The 24,108-nt window shown below is 41.1% G+C and overlaps 2 protein-coding genes across 5 annotated transcripts; both read right to left on the reverse strand.

Annotated features, from left to right (window-relative positions):
- Positions 1 to 691: 691 nt before the first annotated feature.
- On the reverse strand, positions 692 to 17,567 carry LOC118375929 (putative monooxygenase p33MONOX). Of its 4 annotated transcripts, none has more exons than XM_035762577.2 (5): positions 17,371 to 17,543; positions 13,462 to 13,546; positions 2,873 to 3,012; positions 2,521 to 2,711; positions 692 to 2,235 (listed from the first exon to the last, which is right to left on the reverse strand). In XM_035762577.2, the coding sequence occupies exons 3-5, from the start codon at positions 3,001 to 3,003 to the stop codon at positions 2,027 to 2,029; spliced, it is 531 nt and encodes a 176-aa protein (XP_035618470.1). In that variant the 5' UTR covers positions 3,004 to 3,012; positions 13,462 to 13,546; positions 17,371 to 17,543; the 3' UTR covers positions 692 to 2,026. The 4 variants fall into 4 exon arrangements, with proteins under 4 accessions (XP_035618470.1, XP_052363566.1, XP_035618479.1 ...); XM_052507606.1 differs by having other exon boundaries at positions 17,499 to 17,516; XM_035762586.1 differs by lacking the exon at positions 13,462 to 13,546 and having other exon boundaries at positions 17,499 to 17,567.
- A 588-nt stretch (positions 17,568 to 18,155) lies between these two features.
- On the reverse strand, positions 18,156 to 19,870 carry LOC118383589 (C-X-C motif chemokine 11-1-like). Its single transcript, XM_035770068.2, has 4 exons — positions 19,640 to 19,870; positions 19,348 to 19,465; positions 19,154 to 19,231; positions 18,156 to 18,959 (listed from the first exon to the last, which is right to left on the reverse strand). The coding sequence occupies exons 1-4, from the start codon at positions 19,701 to 19,703 to the stop codon at positions 18,878 to 18,880; spliced, it is 342 nt and encodes a 113-aa protein (XP_035625961.1). The 5' UTR covers positions 19,704 to 19,870; the 3' UTR covers positions 18,156 to 18,877.
- Positions 19,871 to 24,108: the final 4,238 nt, after the last annotated feature.

Consider the following 24,108-nt stretch of genomic DNA (forward strand, 5'->3'; position numbering starts at 1 on the left):
TCTTACCTTACAAAAATAAATTCAACTGTATTTTAAGACAATACTCTACTAACAAAAAAGCTGTATAATAAGTGTATGTATGTCCCTTAAGGTCCTTGTGTAATGTGATATTGTACCCCCTAGCCCAATTGTCCTTTGTATATTATTTATATATACTTGTTTTCCCACGTGTACTTCCTGTATTGATTTGTTGTTATTAAAAAATGTATAAAAAAATTAAAACACTTGCAAGGTTCCACATAGGATATTTGGATTGATTGTGATTGTGTAAGACACCGCCTCATGTATTTGCAGATATCCACGTGATTGGATTAGAAGGGGCACTAGTAGAGGTGGGCGTTGCGTCGAGAGAGAAAGACATTTGTGTCTGCTGCACCTGGTAGATTTTTTAAAAAGCTGTCTAAAAATAATTTGACCTTTATATAAAAAAAGTGCGATGTTGTCCAGTCCGGATTGACCCTTCTCTGGGTCCGGACTCTATTAACTATTGTAACGAATTCAATGGCCGTGTTCGAGAGCATCAAAACCTTGATGGATCATGGGGAAATTGTTTCTGCCTGATCTACAAATCACTACTCATTATTTGTAGATCCGTCAATCGATCACAATTTACCCATGATACATAAGAGTTTTGATCCTCTCGAACACGGTTAAAAACACGGAATGTAAAAAATTAATGAGACTCACCAACTATCTTTTGAGTCATCTTTATTTCACTCAGAGCTTCTTGTGACATCTAGTGTCCATAAGATGTAATGGTCAAATCAGCAACATTTTCACAACTTTCATTTTTAACCCAACAGTGTTTTCTAATGGGGGCAGGTATCCTAGCAGTTGGGCCATTAACCGAAAGGTCGCTGATTCGAATAGCCGAACTGACAAGGTGAAAAATCTGCCAATGTGCCCTTGAGCACTTAAACCTAACTTGCTCCTGGGGTAACATACTATGGCTGACCCTGTAAAACCACACATTTACCTGCACCTATCTGGTGTATGTGACAATAAAAAAAATCTAATGTGGGATGTTATACTCGTGTGCGACGTAAAATACACTAGCTAGTAACCCCATCCCAAAACACCATTTAATTCTTAGACGAAAGCTGGATCATAAACACCTACAGTACTAGTCAAAAATGTAAGTGGCTTTCATATGGGTGTGCCGGCCCTTTAAAGTTAGCAATTAAGATAAATAATTAACCAGAAAAGTTGGAATACTTTTGTTAGTGTTGAAATGATTTACAGCCCAAATCAGTGGACCAAGCTAGTTATTGGAATTCATCTTGGAACATCTTGCAAAAACAAAGAACAGTATTTATTCTAAAATAATAGTCCATATAAAAAAAGCTTTTAAAATGACCATTTCAATGCATTGTACTTCATATCAATATATTCTTAAAGCATTACAGACTGGTATGACAAATATCATGACACAAATACTAACAAACAATATCTGGATGTTATGAAGAAAAACAAATACAAATAATCCTGGTTAGCAGTAGCCACTCATCTTTCAAAAAAAAATTAAAAAAAGGTCAACTGATGTGACCAAGATGCCAGAAGCAAGCTTAGGCACAACGTCAGTAAAACCACACTCACTGTTAAATTGAGTATAGTTGAGTGAAATGACATTGGCTGGGTACTGTACAGTGCTTTAAGTGAAAGTGAGTTAAATACAATGAGCTTGGGGGTTTTCATCCAAAGCAGGGGACATCAAAACCACAATTTCTATCTCATGACATCACTGAGAAGCAGACAACAGGGTAAGGGTATGACAAAGCACCCCTCCAAAAAAAGTGACCCTCTTGAGGCGAGGTGGATGGAAATGCTCCGTTTGGTGCTTTAATTGAGGAGAAGTGGGGGGAGCAGGCATAGGGTCATATAAAACATCAGGGTTCAGGGAATATGGGGATATAGTTCTGTAGTTCATCCTCCATGTTTTCCATCTCGGTGTTCCACAGAAGCTGAGGAGGCTTAGGACACAGGGAGGGTAGTAGACCTGCTATTGGCCAACAGGGAGGCAAGGGTATCAGAATCCAGATGGTGTCAGGACGTTCATGTCCCGGGGTTTGAGTTTGTGTGGGCGGGTCTGGAGGGGTCTGTTGCCCTCAATGCTGTTGATCTCAATCTTGGGGGGGTTGAACATGGCAGGGTCATCCACCATGAGGTTGACCTGGGTCTTGATGCCCTCCATGGTGCTAGACTTCTGCACGCCAAAGTATGACTTCAGTGTGAAGCCTGAGGAAGAGCAGAGGAGACAAGGTTGTTAACGCACCTGACAAAAAGTTATGGCATCATCAAAGCAAAAAAACTGCAACATCCATTACATTTCAAGTTATTTTTTAGAAACCGAAATGCTGACTTGACCATGACTATAGAAGACTATAATTCACACATTCTCTCTTGGGAACATAAAGTCTATTCTTAGACCCTTCTCACTTAAAAACAAAAAAAGAAAATTATACAAAGAAAGCTCTGCCAACAGTCCTGATAATTGAAACTTCTGAGGGACTGATTTCTCACCTGTGTTGGTTTCTGAACCGGGGTCAGTAGTGGACTTCTGTACTACTGGGCGAGAAGTTCCAAATAAGCTCCACCTCTCCCCTCCCGCTCCACCTCCTCCCTCGTTGCCTCCCATTTCAGGGCTGAGGTTAGGACTACTGAGCTCTGGGGCAGCGAGAAATGGTGCAAGACTCTGGCTGTTGAACCAGCACCTGTATGCCCACACACAACAAAGCTGTTAGAGACATAGAACAATTGAACCCGATGTGCCATCTGAAAATATTACTCAGATTTGAATCTAGTGCTCATTCAGAGGGGAGTGGACGTCTATTCTACTACAGGAACTCTTCCAAAATAGCCATTTGATACATACCTGCGGTTGAGTATCGGTGAGGAGTGGGGGCTGATGCTGGGGGTAACACAGGGGGTGCTGGAAGGGGTGCCACAAGGGGTGAATTGAGCTGATGTCGTAAGCCTGTCCTCCTTGAAGTCCCCGCTTGGCATTCTCAGCTTCTGCAAAGACAAAGAGGTAGAAAGATGCAGCTTAGACATGTTGTTCAGTAGCACTCTTGTCTGCAGCCCATGAGGGAGCGAAAGGCATGCGTTTTGCATGGTAAAGACACGTATACACAGACAACTACCCAAATGATGAGACCCAAGAGCAAGATTGTGACATTGAGGCGGGTCAAATGATGGTGGGCCACGTAAACACACAAACCAAGGACCAGTTTGGCCTGTTTTCCCCCATCAACATTTGTTTTTGCATCAAACTAAGGATATTTGGAAACTGTTGACCGCAGTCAGTGCGAGAAATGAGTGATTAACCTAAGGGGCCCACCATACACAATGTCCATTTGACTGGTACCCAGACGAATGATCTAAGACCCCTCTCTATGCAGGAATAACATTATTGTCAGCAGTGGTAAAGAGTACCGAAGTAAAAAAAAAAACTTGAAAGTACTACTTAAGTAGTTTTTTAGGGTGTCTGTACTTTACTATTTATATTGTTGACAACTTTTACTCTTATTTCACTTACATTCATAAAGAAAATAATGTACTTTATACATTTTCCCTGACACCCAAAAGTACTCATGCCCTTTTGAATGCTTAGCAGGACAGGAAAATGGTCTAATTCACACACTTATCAAGAGTACATCCCTGGTCATCCCTACTGCCTCTGATCTGACGGACTCACTAAACACATGCTTTGTTAGTAAATGATGTCAGTGTTGGAGCATGTCCCTGGCTATTCGTAAAAATAAAATAAAAAACAAAATGTTCTTTATATAAAGGAGTTAGAAATTATTTATACTTTTAGTATATTTTAGCAAATACATTTACATATGATACTTAAGTATATTTGAACCCAAATACTTTTAGACTTACTCAAGTAGTATTTTACTGGGTGAGTTTTACTTTTTCTAATAAGATATCTTTACTTTAACTCAAGTATGAAAAATTCTGTAATTCTTCCACCACTGCTCCTCAGTCCAAAATTATATGATCACTGCATGCCACGTATTTTCATTATACACAAGTATATAACTCAGAGGGATCAAGCCAGGGAGTGTTTTCCCCAGGCCAAATAATAAACAGGCAGACCACAACTGTCCTGCACCCACCAGCACAAGTCAAGACCTGTCACCAACCAACCCCTATTCCCTATATAATCCATAGCAGGGTACCCAGAGTCAAATAAGGTTTCCCAACTAGGTATCAATATTCCCAGAAGACTCAGCCTAGTCTCCTATCTAGAGTTTCCCAGCTAATGAAATCCATAGAACCATGATAGGCTAATGAAAAAGCATGCTTCCCAAGCTCCAATCTTCCCTTTTTGAGTCAGTATTAACCAAAATCAACAATCTCTAGAACAATATTCTCTATGTTCCATCATTCTACATTCCTTCTGGGAATGTTGGGAGGAATATCCTATACTTCTGTGTGTACTATGCTCCTGCAATCTCGGTCTATCCTCACTGTTGCAATCCTTTCCTTTCGAGTTCTGATCATTGTCGTGCTCATCATTCGAATGAAGCGTATACCCTGTTCCCTCTTAGACTGTTAGGAGCAGAGAAAACTATCTAGAGGTTTCTTCTAGGGTGTCAGCACAAGACCCAAACATAAAAAGGCAGCACTCAAAAGAGAATATAGCCCACCTAAGAAATCATTCCTGGCTAGGGTGAAACTGGCATTTGGATCAGACCCTGGAGAGGGCAGAACTAATTACACTAAGTGGAACAACCGCCTAGGTGAAAATGTCACAATAATGGCAGTGTTGGGGTATGCGAAAAAAATGGGCATGCCTACAGATAAAGTGTTCAAGAGAATTTGGAGAGGGCTGTTTAAAATGATGGTCAAAATAAGTAAACTGGCTCTAAAAATCACCTGGTCAATCCTTAAGGGGATCAGATGGTTGATAAAGGGACTGATCATCTGGAGCATGGTATATGTAAGAGTGCACCCTCCTAGAAGACAGGGACCAGCAGTTCCTGTTGAACAGGATGTACTGCTCATGACCCCGAGAGGAACGGATGTGACCCAAGTTTAAGGGGCAAAAAGTGACTACATAAGTGAACCCTGAACAACTCAGGTCACGACACCTTCCTGATCAGAGATAAAGAATCATCCTGCTCTCAACACAACTTAAATAAACAACCAGAAACTTTAGGCAGTGAAACTTAAAGATATCCTCTACCATGACTTCCAACGAAACTGACCATGACACCTCGGCTGAGGCATGCAGTCCCTTCACTGACCAGGTATGGGAAAACATCTTGTTGTCAAATATTAGTTCTCGTAGTTTTTGGGAAAATAGCATGGGAAAATAGGCATAATAATGGCTTAGTAACTTGGGTTGCTCTATTTATTCAATTCATTAGTGGCCATTGATAAACTAGGGTTAACAATGGGACAAAAAATAATGCTGTCCGTTGTACCGATAATACTAATCCAGAGAATGTACACAATATTAGGAAAATGTTCTTTGGTCTGTCTATGCTTAGAAGCCTTAGCTGCAGCTATGACTGTAGTAAGTAAAATAGGTGCAATAGAGAAGAACGGAACAGACGGTATAATGGAACCTATGTGTGCTACCATAATTGGAATACACTATGTGGCGCGGATCATTGAAGCAGGCCCAGTTGGCATGCTATGTGTCCAAATAGTCAAATTAATGATAAAACTAAAACCAAAAGATCAGCGGAACACAGCCTTAAAGGCCGTCCCCCTGGTCCTCTGGGTAACTGTCCTATTGACCCTAAGTTGCGGAGAAGAAATGGGGTGGCCCACAAACATTTTGAAAGTAGTTTGGGGATTGTGTTTACCCATATTCTTTCCCCCCACTCCCAGCAGGACCAGGAGGAACACGTCAAGCCATGATGGGGTAAGGATGGCTAAAGTAATAGTGCCCCCCCCAGTGACAGAACCAATAGGGGAAGCAGGGGTATTAATAGAGGTAGAGGAGAGTAGAATATGGTTCATAGACATGTGGGCAAGACATTTAGATGCCCTTAAGGCATATACAAATTGTGGGGGTTGTGGCCAATTGGAACCATTGCCACTAGGGATAGACTCTACCAACGGGGTAGTGTTAGGCGGAACCACCTTCATATGTGCTCATTGTTACCAAGGGGGTGTAGCATACCGCATTAGGCGTAGCCATGACCCCATTGGTACTTATGCGGGCCCAGTGACTTCGTGGGGAGCCACGGGGCCAGTAACAGAGGAGGGGGACAGATGGATCAGGAAGTTGAGTCCCCACGGACCCAACCTGAAACTCTGGAAAAGCGAATCATGGCATGGAGGAAGCCGGGATACCGAACCTTGACCCTTAACCACCGGAGGGTGGCTGGGGACATAGGAAATGGTACGCTGACCGGGCAGTGGGACGAGGCTCTGGTAGTCAAAGACCTGGAAGCCCATTGGTCTCAGGAAGACCTCACCATGCTAAAACAGAGCCCTTGGTTCATGTACAGGAGTGCTAGACCACTACTGAGTTGCCAAATCTTCCCACCAAAAAGGGAAAGACTCAGCTGTGACCAGTGGAACCTAAGCAATTATGTGGCCGTAAAGGACCACTGGTTCCCTAGCGCAGACGCTAAAATAGCCATTAGAAATGCTAGGAGAGAGCCAATGTCCAAAGTGATTGGGTGTACTGAGACAGGGGGAAGTGAAACTCTGGCTGACTTCAGTAGGAAGCACAGAAGAGGAACCCAAAGAGGCCGTAGGAGGCAAAATGGGTTCAGGCTTAGGGAGCCAGGGAATCATAGACATTCTTACTGGCACACTTGTATTACCTCAGTGCCCCCCAGACTTGAGCAAAGAGCGCCTGAAAGGAATGGTCCAGACACAAAGTTAGAGCTAAGATATAGGGAGAACCTCTCAGGCTTAGGCCATAGACTGGCCGACTTGACCCTGGCCGCAGAAAGAGCTGTAGGAGCTCTGACCCAGAAAGACCCCCAGGGGAACGATGGACCTCCAAGTCGCAGGGACAAAAAGAGAACCAGGAAGGGGCAAGGTAGACAATAGGAGAATAACCTTTCTTTCTCCAGGGCCCCATGGAAGACACCCAGTCCGGGGAAGAAGATTGGGAAGAAGAAGAAGTTAATAGGCCAATAGGGCACAGAGTAATAACCAGATGGCAAGAATTAGAACGTAAGGGTATGACTGAGTCCCAGACACTAGGGATTATCCTGTAGGGTGGATAGCACCAGTAGTAATAATTCCTCACCCTGCCGCTTTTAAAACCTGTGGCTCATGTGATAGAAGTACTGAAGGGGTACTCAGCGGGAGATTAATGTTAAGAGGACGGCTGTTAGACAGCGTATGTATGATGTGTCTAGCCCTCAGAAATAAGTGGCCAAAACTAAAACCCATAGTAAACAAGGGAAACAAATGGGGACATGTAGAAGAGCCAGAAGAGTTAAATTTAACAATGGTTTACAAGGGACAAGAAGTAGACTGGGATAAGAGAACTGGCACTGTTGAATTACATGGGATGGCTTACGAGACCTATTCAACAGGTTGGAGAAGAAGGACAACAGAGACGGGTTCAAAGATGCACAGGCTGTGAATCAGGAACCAGAGGAAAGTACACGTCCCAGTGGGGCAATAAGGATGGTGTTAGTGTTATGCCGCTTTGCAAGAGATGCTTATGTTGTCAGAGTTGTGCTAGAAAAAGGCAGGAGTGGTATAGCGAGGACGAACATGAGGTTTGGCCTATGGAGAGAGAATATGCTGATATATTTGAACATGGTAAAATAGCTACTAGATGTGGACATACAGATGGTGTATATTTGAGAATGAGGGCCAGAGCTGATAATAAGGCAACAATGCCAGGACATCGTAGCTGGGCAACAGTATGGGGAATAATGGCTAGGTCAGACGGACTAGTGCTAGGGATAACCAGAGTTGGAAATCAGAGTCCGGTTAAAGGCACTAAGAGAAAAGAGACAGGGGTAGATCCTGGAGAGGGTGTAGTAAAACGCCAAATGGATCTACCTCCTGGTCCTCTTCCCCTGTCTTACCCACCAAGGGTAGAGACAGAGATGACCTCGCCTACTGAAATACCGGATTGGGCAAAGCCACCAGAAGACGACTCAAGCCAACCAACTACTGAACCTGACTGGTGTCAGGAAGAATCACCCTCTGCCTCAAGTGACACCTCTGAATGGGAACAGCTGATAGACTCATTGCTGATAGAGTGAGGGCACTGTCATGAACAGAGGCCCATATGCGCACTGTAAGAAAAGTGTTTCCTCATTGTTGCTAGAGTAATGGGCTCTGTCATAACCAGAGGTCCACATATGCACTGTAAGAAAAGTATTTCCTGTTGTAAGATATGTCATCACCCTCTCTGCTCTGAGGGAATGGGAGGAGCAGCAGATCGGGTGCAGAGAATCAAAAGGTATATAAAGAGACATTTGCCATTACTTTGGCGCTGACTTCTTGAATTATGAATTCATTTAGACAACCATTTGACTTCGGGTAATTGCCACCTGACTCAAATTACTTAAAGATTCTAACTTCCTGGATACCAGGGTAAGAGTCCGTTTACCTATCGACCAGTTGACCCTGTGTGCAGCATACGTTTGGACCGAGTGTACCGTTGTGACAAAGTCTTAATTGACCGAGGAACACTGTAGCACCGGCCGGGTTGCTTGCCCCAGACACTGCGGTAGATCAACGGCAGAATTACCACCTGCTGAGAACGGTTGGAAAATTGTTCGAATCGACTCTGTCTCCGACTGACCCAGTGACATGTGTACTGTTGTAACACAGTGCCTTGCCCTGGAATCGCGGTTGCGGGTTATTTGACAATACTATCCAACCTGAGGGCAGGTTAGAGTACTCAGTCTAACTTGAATCTCGAAATTTAGTTGAACCAACGATTCCTCATAGGAGAGATCGATACATAAACTAAATTCTCAGAACTCTGACCGATTGAAACACCGCTCCTGATCTCGTGGGTCTCCCTGTCATCTTTTAAAGGTAATTAAGTTGAAGTATTATATTTTATTAGAGATAAGTGTTATCATTGTACCAGGCATTTTATAGAGCATTAAGGCATTTGCATGTTTTTGATTAACGCTGTGTGTGACCGAGTAACAATTGTGTATTTTGAAGTGTGTTTGATTGTAAAAGACAAAAAACAGAGTGTTTTCAAAAATAAACGGTAGTCTTATTTTGTCTCGAGTAAACGGTTCTCTCAAAGACAGTTAACGGCACGGGAGATAACAACTCTGACACTCCCCGCTACCGGGACACTGGAAACGGAGATCAGTACTCTATGACAGAATGAGTTACTATTAAAAGACAAAGAGGAAGGTGTGTCCAGTAGTGATTCAATTAATTGTCTTATCGATCTATCTAAGTTTTATTTTCCAAGCGATACATAGCCGACGGGCAGAGTAGTGAGACTAAGTTGACTAAAGGTCTTCACACTTTAAACTAGATACATCACAGAGGGGAAACACTCAACCACAGGGAAATCATATAGAGACTGGTAGGACTAGTGCTTAATAATAACTCAAGGACCAATTAGTGGTGAAACAAAGAGTCTAGAGGATAAAGGTGGGGTTCACACATCCCAGCTAGAGCTAGACCGTTGAGAGTGACAAGGCAAAAGACCTCTCTACGCTGACAACGCTTCGATATAGAAAGAGAGGCAGGGCTACGCGAGCGGTCCTGGTTATACCGAGATAACCTGAAGTACCTATAGTGCCCTGTCCAATCCAGGGAACGGGACGCTAACCACCTCTAGCACCCCGCTGCCGGCCAAGGGGCGGGGCTGAAGGTTTCGTATCGCGACAGTAGCAACATCTCAAGACAGTCAGGAAGTTAAAGCTTGGTCACAAATGGGTTATCCAAATGGACAATGACCCCAAGCATACTTCCAAAGTTGTGGCAAAATGGCTTAAGAACAACAAAGTCAAGGTATTGGAGTGACCATCACAAAGCCCTGACCTCAATCCTATAGATAATTTGTGGGCAGAACTGAAAAAGCGTGTGCGAGCAAGGAGGCCTACAAACCTGACAGTTACACCTCAGTTACACAGCTCTGTCAGGAGGAATGGGCCAAAATTCACCCAACTTATTGTGTGAAGCTTGCGGAAGGCTACCCGTAAGGTTTGACCCAAGTTAAACAATTTAAAGACAATGCTACCAAATACCACTTGAGTTTATGTAAACTTCTGACCCACTGGAAATGTGATGAAATAAATAAAAGCTATAATCTACTATTATTCTGACATTTCACATTCTTAAAATAAAGTGGTGATCATAACTGACCTAAAACGTGACATTTTTACTAGGATTAAATATCAGGAATTGTGAAAAACTGAGTTTAAATGTATTTGACAAAGGTGTATGTAAACTTGGACTTCAACTGTACGGAAATGCCAACAAAACTTTTATGCCAGTGTCTGTTTGTCTCAGAGAGAGATACGCGTTGTATTTTCATTTTCTGTTACTACATCGGCCAACATTTGCAAATGTAGACCTATGCCTAATGATACTTTGGAATGCAAGAATAATGCAATCTGTTGTATTACACGTGCTAGCTTTTCAGTGCAGCTTCACACATTGTAGACAAAAAAAGAAACAGACTCTCGTGACAAAGCCTAGCAGGTCCTCTTTGTGAAGAAACACCTCCCCCAAATGTTACAATTGTAAATGTGCAGTCATATTGTAACCCAGCCATCTGGAGTCACTGGGGGAAAAAATGACTAAGCCCAATGGCTGTTCTGTTGTTTATTCATGGCTGGTATAGGTCAAGATTTTCATCTAATTTTAAACAAAGCACTTTTGTTCTTTTGTTTATTTTCTAAATGAAAGATGAGCTGTGTTGTAAATTCTCTCATTTTTAAGTTGTGCCATTCATAGCAGTTTGACAGCCTAGAGACAGAAATGTTTTCAAGCAGTTGAAGCTAAAATGCTTAACTGCATTTTTAGTTAAAACCAATATTTTTTTCATAGAATTTTTACGTTTCTCCATACAGTCAAGATTGGATAGTAAGAAGAGCCACCAACAACTTAATCATCTTTGTAATGCGGTGCAGCTAAAATATTTGTGTCATGAATGTCTGTTGTGCAATAAAATACATTCATGGATTTGTCATTTACAAGTTATTTAAAAAAAAAAATCGGTTCCTAACTGAACATATGTTACTTTGTTTCAACTATACTAGAATGCTTAAAAAAAACGCAAAAATTGTAAATATTGGTTATCGGTATCTGTGTCAGATTTTTTGGTAAGGAAAAGATTGGATATCAGTAACGGCAAAAATGTTATATCGGTGCATCCATACTTTAAGGTTAGGGTTAGTTCCCACACATCCATATATCCATGTTACAGCACTTGTTTCCAGAAGACCGATAATTAGCTATCAAGCATGCTCCGAACACCTGTGTGCAATGTTCCCTCTAAGCGGCATACGGGCTCGCAGCTCCACCGTGACGAAGAAATATCGCAGAGAAGCACGAGATTTAGCTTTCACTCAACTTTCTTTTTTTCGTTTTCCCCGTTAATTAAAACTCTCAATGTTTCCCTTCACTGTGGTAATTGTGATCGAATCAATGCAATATTAGCCACTTTCAAAGCAACATACCAAAACAAACTATGCAAGAGATTTTGTTGTGGGCAGAACGCATCACAGTAGGATTCTATTGCATTGACAGACACCACTCAGGCTCGTACTCTACACTGACCGGTGCGCCATAACAAGCAGAGATGCAGTAGGCCTATATACAAATAGACCATTGCCATATATGGATCTGTGCCATTCACTTAAACTGGACTTTTACAGCATGAGCGGTCATGCTTGTTTTGAGATCAAAGCGAAAGCTACACATAGCAACGTGTGCACATTTGTACATATCCTTTGTTAGTGAGGTAATAGCCTAGTTATAAATTATTTGTAGTCAGCATTGGGGTCGAGTTGCTTCCTACATGAGCACAAAACATTGGCATTTCTATAGACACTTGAAAAGCAAATCGGGTAATAACTTTTGTTTGTCTTAAAGGGGCAGTGTTGTATTTTGAGACAGGCTTGAATAAGCTAGGTAGCCAATAGGCAGAAGGAAGCATCATTTGCCAGATTCTCTGTAATAGTGGTATGGGAATAATAATTCATTTTATAAAGTGGTATCTTGCATCAAACAACAACATTTTCATTCACCTCATCTGAAGGACAAGTGTATTAACTGTATGTTTTTTTCAAAAGTCTAATGAAATGTAGGCCTATATTGAACACCACACATTGGCTGCTAATGTAGGCTGAACGACAGAACAGTTAATTCCATGTTAAAATGTTATGGGATTAATTTTCTCACTTTGTTTTTGATGAAAGGCCACTCTGGTAGGCCTACATTATGAACAAAAAGCCACGGTAGCCTACTTGACCACTGTTAAAACTTGCTTAAAGCGGGTACAGCCTCAGCGTTCCCAGTAAACACGCGCCGGAAGTTACACAGAATTTTCACAACATTCAAGTTGGCCGAAATTTGCTCAGTGCCAAAAAAACGAGGGAACATTGCCTGTGTGTAACGAAAAAAAGGCTGCCAAAAACGTGTTGTCACTGAAAAATACTTTCGCTGCAACTGTGATAAAGCTGGTTAAAACAGTGGACAGTAAGTGTGCATTTAGCATTTATGAAATTATTTTGATGTGAAATGAAAGTAAAGGGCTTTATGTTCCCAGAACCGTTTAGCAATTGAGAATCGATTCACGTTTCAATGGAGTATTTGGCTCTCAGAGCCAGTCTACCTCTGAAAATAACATAAGGTCCTTGGACCTTCAAGAGTAATGGTAATAGAGCCCCACAGTGGAGGTTTCATAATACCCATAAGCAGTCAAACAGGTAAATGGTTCCAATCGTTATCCCACCATTCATTTTTCCATAGGGAATTTTAGAAACAATTAAAATGAGGTGTGTGTTTCGCCTGTGTTTTGTGTAGGCTTACACTGGCATGAAATTGTAATAACTATCTCAGACAAGGTGACTTTTATACATTTATTTGTCTCCACTTACTCTCAGATTACGTGCAATTCTACAAATCCCTGCAGGTCATCTCTAGCTGACACCTTTGCTAACAGGTTCTGTCAATTTAAAACTTACACAAGACAGTTCACAGAAATGTCATTTGAAAGAAATGTAGCTAAATTATTGATTACTACAGTCGTGGCCAAAAGTTTTGAGAATGACACAAATATTAATTTTCACAATGTCTCAGTTTGTATGATGGCAATTTGCATATACTCCAGAATGTTATGAAAAGTGATCAGATGAATTGCAATTCATTGCAAAGTCCCTCTTTGCATTGCAAATGAACTGAATCCCCAAAAAACATTTCCACTGCATTTCAGCCCTGCCGCAAAAGGAACCAGCTGACATGTCAGTGATTCTCTCGTTAACACAGGTGTGAGTGTTGATGAGGACAAGGCTGGAGATCACTCTGTCATACCGATTGAGTTTGAATAACAGACTGGAAGCTTCAAAAGGAGGGTGGTGCTTGGAATCATTGTTCTTCCTCTGTCAGCCATGGTTACCTGCAAGGGAACACATGCAGTCGTCATTGCTTTGCACAAAAAGGGCTTCACAGGCAAGGATATTGCTGCCAGTAAGATTGAACCTAAATCAACCATTTATCAGATCATCAAGAACTTCAAGGAGAGTGGTCCAATTGCGCCCAAGAAAGTCCAGCAAGCGCCAGGACCATCTCCTAAAGTTGATTCAGCTGCGGGATCGGGGCACCACCAGTACAGAGCTTGCTCAGGAAAGGCAGCAGGCAGGTGTCAGTGCATCTATACGCACAGTGAGGTGAAGACTTTTGGAGGATGGCCTGGTGTCAAGAAGAGCAGCAAAGAAGCCACTTCTCTCCAGGAAAAACGTCAGGGACAGACTGATATTCTGCAAAAAGGGTACAGGGATTGAACTGCTGAGGACTGGGGTAAAGTCATTTTCTCTGATGAATCCCCTTTCCGATTGTTTGGGGCATCCGGAAAAAAGCTTGTCCAGAGAAGACAGGGTGAGCGCTACCATCAGTCCTGTGTCATGCCAACAGTAAAGCATCCTGAGACCATTCATGTGTGGGGTTGCTTCTCAGCCAAGGGTGTGGGCTTACTCACAATTTTGCCTAAGAACACAGCCATGAATAAAGCATGGTAGCAACACATCTTCCGAGAGCAACTTCTCCCAACCATCCAGGAACAGTTTGGTGATGAACAATGCCTTTTCCAGCATGATGGAGCACCTTGCCATAAGGCAACTAAGTGGCTCGGGAACAAAACATCGATATTTTGGGTCCATGGCCAGGAAACTCCCCAGACCTTAATCCCATTGAGAACTTGTGGTCAATCCTCAAGAGGCGTGTGGACAAACAAAAAGCAACAAATTCTGACAAACTCCAAGTATTGATTGTGCAAGAATGGGCTGCCATCAGTCAGGATGTGGCCCAGAAGTTAATTGACAGCATGCCAGGGTGGATTGCAGAGGTCTTGAAAAAGAAGTGTCAACACTAGAGGTCGACTGATTAATCGGAATGGCCAATAAATTAGGGCCGATTTCAAGTCTTCATAACAATCGGAACTAGGCAAGTCGGTTAAGAACAGATTCTTATTTTCACATTCTTATTTTCAGTTAACGGTGGGTTAACTGCCTTGTTCAGGGGCAGAACGACAGATTTTTACTGTATCAGCTCGGGGATTCAATCTTGCAACCTTACGGATAACTAGTCCAACGCTCTAACCACCTGCTTTACATTACACTCCACGAGGAGCCTGCCTGTTACGCGAATGTAGTAAGAAGCCAAGGTATGTTGCTGGCTAGCATTAGACTTATCTTATAAAAAACAAACAAATCAATCTCAATCAATCATAATCACTAGTTAACCAATAATATCATCAACCATGTGTAGTTATCTAGCATGTCCTGCATATAACCGATGTGGTGCGCAGTCGCGAAAAAGGACTGTCGTTGCTCAAACGTGTACCTAACCATAAACATAAATGCCTTTCTTAAAATCAATATACAAGTATATATTTTTAAACCTGCATATTTAGTTAATATTGCCTGGTAACTTGAATTTCTCTTAACTAGGGAAAATGTGTCACTTCTCTTGCAACAGAGTCAAGGTATATGCAGCAGTTTGGGCCGCCTGGCTCCTTGCGAACTGTGTGAAGACTATTTCTTCCTAACAAAGACAGCCAACTTCGCCAAACGGGGGATGATTTAACAAAAGCGCATTTGCAAAAAAAGCACAATCGTTACACAGAAGTATATATTTTTAAACCTGCATATTTAGCTAAAATAAATCCAGGTTTGCAGGCAATATTAACCAGGTGAAATTGTGTCACTTCTCTTGCGTTCATTTCACGCAGAGTCAGGGTATATGCAACAGTTTGGGCCGCCTGGCTTGTTGAGAACTAATTTGCCAGAATTTTACGTAATTATGACATAACATTGAAGGTTGTGCAATGTAACAGGAATATTTAGACTTATGGATGCCACCCATTAGATAAAATACGGAACAGTTTCGTATTTCACTGAAATAATAAATAAATAAACATGAATAAACATGAATAAATGAATAAACATTTTGTTTTCGAGATGATTGTTTCCAGATTCGACTATATCAATGACCTAAGGTTCGTATTTCTGAGTGTTATTATGTTATAATTAAGTCTATGATTTGATAGAGCAGTCTGACTGAGAAATGGTAGGCACCAGCAGGCTCGTAAGCATTCAGTCAAACAGCACTTTCGTGCTTTTTGCCAGCAGCTCTTCGCAATGCTTCAAGCATTGCGCTGTTTATGACTTCAAGTCTATCAACTCCCGAGATTAGGCTGGTGTAAACGATGTGAAATGGCTAGCTAGTTAGCGGGGTGCGCGCTAATAGCATTTCAAACGTCACTCGCTCTGAGACTTGGATTGGAGCAGTTGCTCTGCAAGGGCCGCGGATTTTGTGGAGCGATGGGAAACAATGCTTCGATGGTGGCTGTTGTCGTTGTGTTGTTGCTGGTTCGAGCCCAGGGAGGAGCGAGGAGAGGGACGGAAGCTATACTGTTACACTGGCAATACTAAAGTGCCTATAAGAACATCCAATAGTCAAATGTTAATGGTATAGAGGGAAATGGTCCTATAATTCCTATAATAACTACAACCTAAAACTTACCTGGGAATATTGAAGACTCATGTTAAAAGGAACCACCAGCTTTCATATGTTCTCATGTTCTGAGCAAGGAACTGAAATGTTAGCTTTCTTACATAGCACATATTGCACTTTTACTTTCTTCAACACTTTGTTTTTGCATTATTTAAACCAAATTGAACATGTTTCATTATTTACTTGAGGCTAAATTGATTTTATTGATGTATTATATTAAGTTAAAATAAGTGTTCATTCAGTATTGTTGTAATTGTCATTATTACAAATAAAATTAAAATTAAATTGGCCGATTAATCGGTATCTGCTTTTTTGGGCCTCCAATAATCGGTATTGGCGTTGAAAAATCATAATTGGTCGACCTCTAATATACACACACAACGAAATATATATATATTTTTCCTTCCTCCCTTGCCCTGCAAGTGTATACTCGTCAGACATCATCAGAGGTGTCCACTTAATTTGAGGGCTGAGGGGATAGGATGTCTTTTAAGTGTTTGGAAAGCAGCCAGGGTTTCCCAAACTCGGTCATGGACACGTCTTGGTGTTTGCCCTAGCACTACTACACAGCTGATTCAAATAATCAAAGCTTGACGAGTTGGCTATTTTAAATCAGCTGTGTAGTGCTACGGCAAAACAAAAAAAAAACGTGCACCAAGGGCCGAGTTTGGGAAACCAGGTCTAAGAGGTGCGCCAATGGGCCATTTCTGAAACATAGTATAGGCTTATTTGTTTAGCTCGAAATGACAACCAACCATGTGGCTTCACAAATCTTTTGAGTTGGCTAACTAAACAACAACTTAGCTAGCTAACTAACTAACCTGCCACCAAGTAAACTATTTAAAATGTACCCATAACGTTAGTGTGATGTTTCTTTGACGACAAACACAGCTAGCTAGTAGCTAACGCGTTAGCTAGCCCAGTGAAAACGCGAATATTGCATGGACCAAATTGGCTAGAGCCTGAGCAGCGGTAAACGTCGGCGAACTAAAAAAGCTTAAACTAACGATGATAGCGTTATTTAACACACAATGATTACAAAAATAACGAACGTTACTTTGCTGGCCTGATACGATATCGGCAGAATACACGTAAAGAGGTACACTTTTGAAGACTCACTTTGTGCTAGCTAAATTAGCTACATTGACGTTACGTAAAGGTCGGTTAACTATTCAACTGTTGTGCCTTGATATGGCTCTGATCAAATACCTTTTCATGGGAAGATTTCTTTGACTCTCCAGGCCAATCCACTCTCTCATTTTATCCATTATTCGTTGTTTTTCAAGTGTAATAAACAAATACAGCACGGAGGTACAATGTGTATTGCAGCTACGAACCTAAAAATGGCCTCATTCTCCCTTTGTTACAGGTGTTCTGATTGGCTGTTTTAGGAAAACGTGGGCTCATCTCATTTAACTGTGTTGCCTGGCAACATGTACAGCACAAATAGCACTCAAATGTGGAACAGGCAGTTCTTTAATTGTTTCAACATTGTTTCAATAATATATAGAACTGCTCTGGTATATAAAGCTTTTTTATTCTGCCGACAATGCATTCTGTGGCAGCACAATGACCAATCGATATATGTATATATGTATGTGAGGCTCTTGATCAAATCTTTGATCATGACACTGGTGAGGAGGAGAGAGGCCAAGAAACTGACTGTGAAGTAGTAGTCTGTGATAAATAGCACAATATGTTTCATCTGAGTATTGGTTATAGACAAAATAATCCATACATTGTGCTTCTTTTTACTCAAAAACGAGTTGTATGAGCTCAGGTCAATGAGGCCTACAGGCCATAAATAGCCAATTGAAGTTCACAACTTGGAATGTTCTCAAGAACTTAAGTTGATAAAAATATCTAACACAACATTAGGTGATACTATATGTCTTGTTATGGATTTATATTCAGATATAATGGGGCGGTCATTTTGGACCAGGAACACATAATTAATAACATGAAACAAATCCAACAGGAGTTTATGCAAGACGTAGAGAACACATATATTTATTAGAAGCTGGAAAGGACATCCGTAGTATAGGCTACAATTGTTGTGTACAGTGTACCTGCAATGTGGCACGAGAGTGCAAGCTTTCCTTCTGTAAGCGAGACCTGTCTCGGGCATCTCTATTTACGTGGAGTGCTCTGCTCTTTTGCAGCCACCAGATGACACTATTTACAAGATTCCAGGTTCAAAACCATTAACAATGTTCCTTCTCATTTGATACATTTTGCTTTATAACAAAATTATCCAGTGAAACGCATAAAAAAATCACGAGAAAATAGATGTATTAAAGTATTTTAAATCACTTGAGACAACAACTGTGCAAAACAGAACACAAAAGCATAACATCCCAACACAGACATATGAAATTGAAATATAAAAAAAGTACAAAATAGAAGTATAAAGTTCATTAGAACAAGAAGCTTCTGCATTAAACTGCTTTGACATTGACTTGGTCTTAAACATTCAGAGTGATGGGATGTCAGACCTTATAGGATAACAACACATTTGTCTCGCCGTGCACATTTTTGTTTTTGCCCTAGCACTACACAGATTAATCAAATCATCAAAGCTTGACTATTTATGGTTATTTGAATCAGCTGTGTGCTCGGGCGGGCAAAAATCTAAACGTGCAGCAAGTGGGGGCCCCAGTACCGAGTTTGGGAAACCAAGCTAAATGGAGTCATAGAGGGAGTCTGAGACAGGGAATCAGATATCAGCAGAGTCAATGCTTCTCTCATTAGAGATGGCCTCAATTGGAGTGGGGACAGTTGGGGGAGAGGACTTCTTCCTGTGAATTAAGCAATTGGACACAATGGTGAGACAAGCCCATGCACCTTTCACTCATATGTCCTCAACAAACTGTTGTACTAAATAATAAACAAATGAAATCAACAATGTTAGTTCTTTAAAGAATGATTTAATCTTTCGTACAGTAAATGATGACACCCCTAAAGAGAAAATAAATTGGTTTACATGACTCACATCAGGCGAGTGAGAAGTCTCTGCACTTTCGTCATACTGGGGTCCAGGCAGTACTGCACTCCATTCTTAAGGCTAACACTATCAAGATATAGAATGATTCAATTGGTATTCTCTTCGCACAAGATTTTAATTTTCATTGATGTCCTCATATTATCATCATCCTCATCATAACTGATAAGATGATATATACTCACATGAACTCCAGCCTGTCACAGGAGGGAGTTGGAGGATAGATCTGGATGTCCTCAACAGTGTTTGGAGCGCCAAAGCTGTTCCGCACCTTCCGACACAAACATCGCTGGCTCACAGAACCTATACAGAGAATCAGTGGACAATGAATTGAGAACAATCCAGCTACTTGGAATGACTAAATCGCAATACAAAAACAATTAACCATGCTCAAAAAATGTAAACATCATATTGGCATGTAATAAACGTCCCATACCATAGTGATAATAATTATGGTAAAAAAAGACGTAGACTCACGCTGGGCGACTGTGATACAGATGGTGACAGCAAGGAGCAGGAGTATTCTGGTGATCATGGTCATGTTTTCAAGGTGTGGTGTTCCCTACGGGTACAGCTGTTGGTCGAGATGAGTCTGTGTGGTGTGAAGAGATGGAGGACTGGAGATAGGATTTGAGTGTGTAAAGAGATATATGAGATGAGATGAGAGATAGGTGCTATGAGTAGTTGAGAGAAGGGGCCCCTTATATACACAGCCTTTATCTGTCCAGTGATCATAAGAAATGTATTTTTATGATGGAAACTGAAACTAACTAGCAACCACAAGAAAAAGCCCCCCGCTCTTATCCACCCACTCTTTTACTCTGCAACCTCACTTAATTATTACATTTTAGTGTGGCTTATAATACATCTGGCTTTACAAGATTGATAGTTCTTCAATTGGCTTTGAGTCACTATTTTCAAATTTTTGTTAAATAAATCGTTTAGTCAGAGGAATGGTGACATAAATACAATTTCTATAGATCAGAGGAATGAACAAAATCCCTTTATGTGATGTGGTTAATCTCCCTAATCCGAGTATCTGGAAAATATGTATATGCCTTTAAATAATATTATTCATTATTATTTCAAATTCTCTGTGGAAAATTATTTTTCACCTCAGTAGGCCTATCACTATGTTAAGTTAATTTAATCTGTTTAGTAGGAACTGAATCGAATAAATTAGGAACTGAAATAATGGATAGAAATATAATTTAATCCCCTATAACTATCTATGACTGGAATGTATTTTCAATCATCATTTGCTGTATTTTTAATGTCATACATCAAACAATTGTTTCAGAGATGTGGGGGTTAAAATGTGTTGTGTTTGTTAAGGGGTTTCAGATTGTTCCATTGCCAAGTGAGTCTTTGCCGAACTGCTCTCATCACACATCATCAACACATGTAGGATCTCTGCAGATGAACCTCCTCTAATATTTCCAGTGTAAGAATCTTTATAATTCTCACCTTTCTGTTCCCCATCAAAAAAAACATGTCACACATTTTTCCACCAACTGTCCATTTGCTGAGTTATGTGGTCATTGACAAACTGAGTTTTGTCTCTAGGGCTCCCGAGTGGTGCAGCGGTCTAAGGCACTGCATCTCAGTGCTAGAGGCATCACTACAGACCATGATTCGATTCCAGGCTGTATCACAACTGGCTGTGACTGGGAGTCCCATAGGGCAGTGCACAATTGGCCCAGTGTTGGCCGGTGTAGGCCGTCATTGTAAATATGAATTTGTTCTTAATTAACTGACTTGCTTAGTTAAATAAAGGTTATACAAATTAATCAATCTGGTTCACATCACGTGTGTAAACTTGATCAGTTGTAATTGCGATAAAGAGACTTTAGGTGGGATTACCATTTTTTTTATTGCATATTCTTTCATTGAGACTAATTAAAGTGCCTTCAGAAACTATTCACACCCCTTGACCTTTTCCATTTAATTTTGGGGGGATTAAATTCATATTTTGTGCCATTGATCTACACACAATACCCCACAATGTCAAAGTGGAATGTTATTTTTTCAATTTAATAAGAAATTGAAGCTGAAATGTCTTGAGTCAATAAGTATTCAACTCCTTTGTTATGGCAACCTTAAATAAGTTCAAGAGTAAACAGTAGCATGGACTCACTATTTAAGAAATAATTGTGGTTAACATTATTTTTTTAAATGATTACCCCATCTATATACCCAAATACAGTGCATTCAGAAAGTATTCAGACCCCTAAACTTTTTCCACATTTTCTTCCTTTACAGCTATATTCAGTAATGGTGTCACGACTTTGCCGAAATCGGTCCCTCTCCTTGTTCTCCGGCGTTGGGCGGTCGACGTCACCAGCCTTCTAGCCATCGCCGATCTACTTTTCATTTTCCATTTGTTTTGTCTTTGTTTTACACACCTGGTTTCAATGAATGTTCGGTCCGTTATTGTGGGCTCGGTATTATGACATGTTATTGGAATATTTGAGTAAAGTTACTTGTGGTACTCATCCTTGCTGTCCTGCGCCTGACTCCTCTGCACCAGCTACACCCAGACCATTACAAATAGATTACTTTTTTTTTTGATCTCATCAAGCTACACACAATACCCCATAATGACAAAGCAAAAACTTGTTTTTAGACATTTTTGCAAATGTATAAAATAAAAAAAATATTACATTTACATAAGGATTCAGAACCTTTACTCAGTACTTTGTTGAAGCACCTTTGGCAGCGATTACAGCCCTGAGTCTTCTTGGGTATGACGCTACAAGCTTGGCACACCTGTATTTGGGGAGTTTCTCTGTCAGGTTGGATGGGCAGTGTCGCTGCACAGCTATTTTCAGGTCTCTCTAGAGATGTTCGATCGGGTTCAAGTCTCAGGCTTTGGCTGGGCCACTCAAGGTCATTAAGAGACTTGGCCCCAAGCCACTCCTGTGTTGTCTTGGCTGTGTGCTTAGGGTTGTTGTCCTGTTGGAAGTTGAACCTTTGCCCCAGTCTGAGGTCCTGAACGCTTGGGGGCAGGTTTTCATCAAGGATCTCTCTGTACTTTACTCCGTTCATCTTTCCCTCGATCCTGACTAGTCTCCCTGTCCCTGCCACTGAAAAACAACCCCACATTATGATCCTGCCACCACCATGCTTCACCGTAGGGATAGTGCCAGGTTTCCTCTAGATGTGAACCTCGGCATTCAGGCCAAAGAGTTACATTTTTGTTTCAATCAGACCAGAGAATCTTGTTTCTCATAGTCTGGGAGTCCTTTTAGGTGCCTTTAGGCAAGCTCCACTTCTACGCAGACGACTACTCTGGTCGGCTCTGACTTAGAATACGAGGACAACTACAAATACCTAGGTCTCTGGTTAGACTGGAAAATCTCCTTCCAGACTCACATTAAGCATCTCCAAACCAAAGTTAAATCTAGAATTGGCTTCCTATATCGCAACAAAGCATCTTTCACTCATGCTGCCAAACATACCCTCGTAAAACTGACCATCCTACCGATCCTCAAATTCGGTTATGTCATCTATAAAATAGCCTCCAACACTCTACTCAACAAACTGGATGCAGTCTATCACAGTGCCATCCGTTTTGTCACCAAAGCCCCATATTCTACCCACCATTGCGACCTGTACGCTCTCGTTGGTTGGCCATCGCTTCATACTCGTCGCCAAACTCACTGGCTACAGGTTATCTACAAGTCTCTGCTAGGTAAAGCCCCGCCTTATCTCAGCTCACTGGTCACCATAGCAGCACCCACTTGTAGCACGCGCTTCAGCAGGTATATCTCACTGGTCACCCCCAAAGCCAATTCTTCCTTTGGTCGTCTTTCCTTCCAGTTCTCCGCTGCCAATGACTGGAACGAACTGCAAACATCTCTGAAGCTGGAGACTCATATCTCCCTCAATACCTTTAAGCACCAGATGTCAGAGCAGCTCAGAGATCACTGCACCTGTATATAGCCCATCTGTAAACAACCCATCTACCTCATCCCCATACTGTATTTATTTATTTATCTTGCTCCTTTGCACCCCAGTATCTCTACTTGCACATTCATCTTCTGCACATCTACCATTCCAGTGTTTAATTGGTGTATTGTAATTACTTCGCCACCGTGGCCTATTTATTGCTTTACCTCCCTTATCTTACCTCATTTGCACACACTGTATATAGACTTTGTATTATTGACTATGTTTTGTTAATTCCAAGTGCAACTCTGTGTTGTTTTATGTGTCGAATTGCTATACTTTATCTTGGCCAGGTAGCAGTTGCAAATGAGAACTTGTTCTCAACTAGCCTACCTGGTTCAATAAAGGTGAAATAAATAAATAAATAAAACAATTAAAACATCTCAAGGATGATGAGGTTGGATCTACAACATTGTAGTTACTCCACAATACTAACCTAAATGACAGAGTGAAAAGAAGGGGAAAAATGTCTAAACATGCATCCTGTTTGCAATATGGCACTAAAGTAATACTACAAATTAATTGGGCAAAGAAATTAACTTTTTGTCCTGAATACAAAGCATTATGTTTGGTTCAAATCCAACACAACACATCACGGACAACCACTCTTCATATTTTTAAGCATGGTGGTGGCTGCAAAATGTTCGTCATTGGCAAGGGAGTTTTTTGGGGGAATTAAAATAAACGGGATAGAGCTAAGCACATGTGAAATCCTAGAGGAAAACCTGGTTCTGTCTGCTTTCCAACATATACTGGGAGACAATTTCACCTTTCAGCATAACAATGACCTAAATCTCAAGACCAAATATACACTGGAATGTCTCACCAAGACGACATTGAATGTTCCTGAGAGGCCTAGTTACAGTTTTGACTTAAATCGTCTTGAAAATCTATGGCAAGACATGAAAATGGCTGTCTAGCAATGACTAACAACCAACTTGACAGAGCTGGAAGAGTTTGTGCAATATTTGCCAATTATTTTTTTAATCTACAGT

The sequence above is a fragment of the Oncorhynchus keta genome, chromosome 4 (assembly GCF_023373465.1).
Source record: "Oncorhynchus keta strain PuntledgeMale-10-30-2019 chromosome 4, Oket_V2, whole genome shotgun sequence".
NCBI lineage: Eukaryota > Metazoa > Chordata > Actinopteri > Salmoniformes > Salmonidae > Oncorhynchus > Oncorhynchus keta.

Bases quoted from the DNA above. Each gene is read 5' to 3' on its own strand.
- LOC118375929 (XM_035762586.1), bottom strand. From the start codon at position 3,003: ATGCCAAGCGGGGACTTCAAGGAGGACAGGCTTACGACATCAGCTCAA. The intron at 2,712-2,872 runs GTATGTATCAAA...GTGGGCATACAG, and splicing joins TCACCGATACTCAACCGCAG to GTGCTGGTTCAACAGCCAGA. The intron at 2,236-2,520 runs GTGAGAAATCAG...GCTCTTCCTCAG, and splicing joins CGGTTCAGAAACCAACACAG to GCTTCACACTGAAGTCATAC.
- LOC118383589 (XM_035770068.2), bottom strand. From the start codon at position 19,703: ATGACCATGATCACCAGAATACTCCTGCTCCTTGCTGTCACCATCTGT. The intron at 19,466-19,639 runs GTGAGTCTACGT...TTCTCTGTATAG, and splicing joins CTGTATCACAGTCGCCCAGC to GTTCTGTGAGCCAGCGATGT. The intron at 19,232-19,347 runs GTGAGTATATAT...ATATCTTGATAG, and splicing joins TGTGACAGGCTGGAGTTCAT to TGTTAGCCTTAAGAATGGAG.